Here is a 5,178-nt window from a genome sequence, read left to right on the forward strand (position 1 = left end):
CACAAGAAATCTCTATAAATATTTCAGTCTTATAAGTATGAACATTTTTCACCTAGACATGTAGTCTCAAAATATATCATCTTTTCACTATCAATATATATATATATATATATATATATATATATATATATATATATATATATATATATATATATATATATATATATATATATATAGCCTATTTTCTCTTTCAATAAATATTTATTTAAAAATTTGATTAAATAATATGTAAAATGATTTTACAACAATCTTTAATAATAAAAAGCAAATTTTCTGTGAAAATAAATTTTGAAATTTCCAAACGCGTAACCCTTCTCTTCTCTCCTCCCTTCACTCTTAAACAGAATTTAGGGTTTCTGCCCCCAAAAAATTCCGATTCTTTCCTCTCAACTCAGCAATGGCTAAAAAGAAACAGAAGGAGCCGCAACAAACCCCTAAAAACGACACCGTCTCATCCTCTTCCAGCGTTTTCGATGTTCTCTTCGGCAACGCGCCGGAACAGATAACCGGCACCGCCGCTTCTCTATTTTCCGATGACAACCCCTTTAAGAGGAAACCACCACAACCTGCTCTAATTTCCGACGTTACCGATCACACTCCAAACTCCGAAAACGGCGATGTAGATGAAAAGAAGAGAAAGAGGAACAAAGAGAAAAACCCCGTGCTTGATTCAAATTCTGCAATCAAAGTTTCAGAGAAGAAGAAAAAGAAGAAAAGTGGGTTGAACGAGAAGGAAGGGGAAGAGAAAGAGAAAGAGCATATTTTGGATGTAGAAACGATTGGGAAGGAGAAGAAGAAGAGGAAAAGGGATGAGGTTGAGAAAGAGTGGGAGGAGAAGAAGTATGGGATTGTTAAGGGAGGAGATAAGGATGAAAGGGAAGGGTTTGAGAATGAAAAAGTTGGGAGCAAGAGAAAAGTGCGTGATAATCCAGCTGATATGATGGTCTCAAAGAAAGGTTTTGATGATGAAGATAAGCTTTTGAGGACTATTTTTGTTGGAAATTTGCCTCTTAAGGTGAAAAAGAAGACTTTGTTGAATGAGTTTAAGAAATTTGGTGAGGTTGAATCTGTTAGGATTCGCTCTGTTCCTTTGCAAGATGTAGGTGTTCCTTTTGTTTATTGTTTTGGTTTGGATTTGTTGGTACTCTTTGAGGCTTCAATGATATTGTTTTAATGCTAACTTTATGTGTATTCCTTTTTTTTTTCATGAACTAGACTAAAATACCTAGAAAGGGAGCCATCCTTGCGAAGAAGATCCATGAGTTGGCTGAAAGGTAACTGTTACTCAATGACCTGCTTGCAGCTTGTTAAGATTATTAATTGTTTATAGAGAATGCAGTTATTTTGTATATTGAGTTGAAGGAAAAGCCTATATTAAGCTAGGTGAAAATGTTCCGTTTTGATGATTTGTAAGGAGTGTCTTAAATTCTCCTTACTGTAATTTATATTGCAAATTAGATTTGTTCTAGGGCGACTGGTATCAGTGAATACATGCATTTTAATGTGAAGGAAATCTTTTCATACATTTCTAATAGAGAAATATTGGGGTTTGCAGTGTCAATGCTTACATTGTTTTCAAAACTGAGGAATCTGCCCAGGCTTCATTGGCCCACAACATGACTGTGGTATGTACTTGTTTCTCTAAGTTGGATTGGATCAATTATTGCCAATGCCATGTATTTCTGTTGAAGGATTGTGTCTGACAATCGTCGAATATTATTGTTTCGTTATCTGGCTGTAGGTTGAAGGATTCCACATTCGTGTTGACAGGGCATGCCCGCCCCGCAAGAAACTTAAAGGGGATACTTCTCAGCTCTATGATAATAAGAGAACTGTTTTTGTGGGTAATCTCCCATTTGATGTAAAGGTATGTTACCATTACCAATCTGTTGTTTTTATTTAAGGTCACACAATTCCATTTCCCCTTGTTGCATCTATCTTGTCCAATGATTCTAACATGTGATCTTTTGGTGCAGGATGAAGAACTTTATCAGCTATTTGGTGGTATACCAAATCTAGAATCAAGTGTAGAAGCTATAAGAGTTGTTCGAGATCCTCATCTTAATGTGGGAAAGGGAATTGCTTATGTGCTATTTAAAACAAGGGTATGCTGTTTTGGTGCCTTATTTGCTATACATTTTGATTTTGATAAAAAGTTTTCATTGTGTACTTGTATTTTTTTAGCTCAAATATCATGATTGAGGTTTTCATGTGCTTTCCTTTAGGCGCTAAAACACGGGGCTGTTTGTGACTATCCCATAAATACTTAAGTAGCTCAAATTTGTCAGATTAATTTTAAGAATAGCATGCTATTATTACTAAAAGGCACATGTATTCTCGAACACAAACATTGAAATGGATGGTTATGTGTGTTGTGGTTTTGTTAACTTTAGTTTGGATGAGCTATCTAATATGCCTTCTCAGTTACTAGGTACATGTAAATTTCAGAAAATATCACTATTTGATGAGAATATTAGTAGTTAGAGACTGACATGTATGGTAAAAATAGTTAGGAGCATTTACATTTTACACTTTTAAAGAACACAATTTGAAAATCATGTTAAAGCCTGTCTGTTTACCAACAATATCTGATTATTTCAACGCCCAATCCCACTCCCTGATATTTGGGATACAGACTGGAAGAGAACTTGAGCTTTCAGTTGATGAATGATGTCCCTTGGACATTTTCTTAGTAACAAACCCTTTTGGTGCTGAAATATGGGGCTGTTAGAGGTTGATGACAAGCCCCTGAAAATATCCTTGTCATGGAGAAACCATCTTATTTGTCTTATTGCTTTTAGAATTTCATGTTATGTTATCTATTTCTTTAAAGCGTATACATTTTGGAGCATAATCTGGAACGTAAGGATAGTTGCAAGTAATGTGGTTCTGTTGACTTACTCCGGTTTGGATTGGCTACTATTTTTATATTATATTATGCCTCTCTGTAATTAGATACATCTCATTTTCAGAAGTTATCTTTTTTCAGTGAGTATATAAGAGTTGATAATCATAGAACTGGACATTGGCGTGTCATACCAGTAGAGTCAGGCTACATTATACCGATCCTCATAAATTGAAAATTTGATTATTACAGAAATTCTTTTGGGGTGTAACATGGGCTGTTTGTTATCGGCGAACCCAAGTCCTCATTTTGTCATGGGCTATTTAATACGGGCTGTTTGATATCTTTTTTCCTCTCTTTTGACTTCAACTGCTGCCTGGAGATGTTTAAGCTTTTCTTTGTTTTTATGGAATTAGTTGTGCTTCACATAGGGGTGGGAATAGGCTAGGCTAGGCTTTATAAGGCCTGGGCCTGGCCTAAGATAAATTTACAAGGCCTGAGCCTGACCTATGGCCTACTATAGGCTCGTTTTTTCAGCCTGGCCTGGCCTTTTTAAAAGCCTGACCTGCCCTATTTAAAAGCCTCTTTCTTATTAATGTTTTCAACTAATTCATATTACTTAAGAAGCCTTTTAGGTATGTATATATATATATATATATATATATATATATATATATATATATATATATATATATATATATATATATATATATATATATATATATATATATGCCAATCTATTTAATACTTTTTCTAATATATATGCATATATAGGCCAATCTATTTAGACTAATTTTAATATATATGAAAATATAGGCCGACCTACAAGGTTTCATAGGCTTTTTTAATAGCCTAGACCTGGCCTATTTTATTAAATAGGCTTTTAAAAAAGCCCAAGCCTGGCCTTTTTATCAAATAGGCCTGGCCTTAAGTAGGCTAGGCTATAGGCTGGCCTGGCCTATTCCCACTGCTTTGGTTTGCACAGTCCAGACCTCAATGAATAACTGACAGAAGATAAAACCATAGTATTCATATTCAAAGTGTTGGTTGACTGTATCTAATTTGAGATATTGCTTTTTGTTGTTGAAGAAAAAACATTATTGCATTTGTAAAGTGGCATAAAGAATGTTCATACTTATTTTCAGGCCTTATCACCTGGAACTCTGTATACCGATACTAATTAATTGTTTGTGATTGCAGGAAGCTGCCAATTCTATTGTTAATAAACGATCCTTGAATCTTCGAGATCGAGCATTGAGACTTAGTCGTGCCAACACAAATGCTGCTACTACCCCATCTAAAAGGCCGGACTCTCCAGGGGCACGACTGACTCATGGCAAACCAAATGCTACTCCATCTAAAAGGCCATACACTCCAGCAGCACAAGCTCATAGGACCCCTGTGAAGAAGTTTTCAGCTGCTTCAAAGTCTCCTTCAAGCAGTAAAAACGGGTCCAACAGAAAAACTACTGCATCTTATCAGGGTCTGCGTGCAACCAAGTCTGATGTCTTCAAGAAAAGTCATGGTGGAGAAAAACCAAAAGTGCGCACACAGAAAAGACCAACAGTAGCTGCCAGAAAGGCTAAAGCAAAAGTGCAGCAGGAGGGTGGTACACCCAAACATGCAGGGTCAAAAGGTACACCAAAGAAAGCAGGGTCAAAAGGTACACCAAAACAAGCAGGGTCAAAACGCAAGTTTGATAGTCGAACTCCTGATAGCTCCGGACGAGTTATGAAAGCACAAAAGAAATGGTAGAATGTTTCTAATGGCATCAGGGATTAGATTTTGTTTTCTTAGAATTTTCTAGCTCTAAAGGACATGGAGGAAAGAGCTTGACACTGATGATTTTATGCAGTTGGGCGTCTTCAGGGTCCTCAGCTGAACTTTCCACTGTTAAAAAAGCAGTAGACGGAGGATAGAAATTAGCTCTTGTATCTTTTAAATCATTTTACATTATCGTGTAAGTTCCATTATAGAACTTGTATAAGGTTTATTGTGGCACTTTGTCTAGAAATTGAAATTGCCCATCAATTTTTGCTCCTGAACTTTTGTTTATCAAGTTTTAGTAAAGCTGCTTTCGCCTAACATTGGCAGCGATATATGTTCGGATCCTCTACAGCTTAAATTTCTATGATATATTTTATTAATATTAGTTGTTGATTTTAAATATCTTATTAATTTAATTTTTTAATATAATTTTTTACGATTTTATTATGTTTCAGATATTATCATTTAATAATGTTAATTTTGGTGTATATACTATATTTTGCATAAAATCTATTATTTCTTTACCATATATCTTTATTATATTAATGATAAGGGGAAATGATAAC

General features: G+C 35.1%; 1 protein-coding gene across 1 annotated transcript; it reads left to right on the top strand.

Annotated features, from left to right (window-relative positions):
* Positions 1-292: 292 nt before the first annotated feature.
* LOC131651782 (nucleolar protein 12-like) lies at positions 293-4,886 on the top strand. Its single transcript, XM_058921472.1, has 6 exons — positions 293-1,099; positions 1,216-1,274; positions 1,556-1,625; positions 1,742-1,867; positions 1,977-2,105; positions 4,046-4,886. Exons 1-6 carry the CDS (start codon positions 398-400, stop codon positions 4,598-4,600), a joined length of 1,641 nt encoding a protein of 546 aa, XP_058777455.1. The 5' UTR covers positions 293-397; the 3' UTR covers positions 4,601-4,886.
* The last annotated feature ends 292 nt before the right edge of the window (positions 4,887-5,178 follow it).

The sequence above is a fragment of the Vicia villosa genome, linkage group LG2 (genome assembly GCF_029867415.1).
Source record: "Vicia villosa cultivar HV-30 ecotype Madison, WI linkage group LG2, Vvil1.0, whole genome shotgun sequence".
In the NCBI taxonomy this organism is placed as follows: domain Eukaryota; kingdom Viridiplantae; phylum Streptophyta; class Magnoliopsida; order Fabales; family Fabaceae; genus Vicia; species Vicia villosa.

Coding starts and splice junctions, on each gene's coding strand:
- LOC131651782 (XM_058921472.1), top strand. CDS start 398: ATGGCTAAAAAGAAACAGAAGGAGCCGCAACAAACCCCTAAAAACGAC. Junction 1,626..1,741: donor TGGCCCACAACATGACTGTG/GTATGTACTTGT, acceptor ATCTGGCTGTAG/GTTGAAGGATTCCACATTCG. Junction 2,106..4,045: donor ATGTGCTATTTAAAACAAGG/GTATGCTGTTTT, acceptor TTGTGATTGCAG/GAAGCTGCCAATTCTATTGT.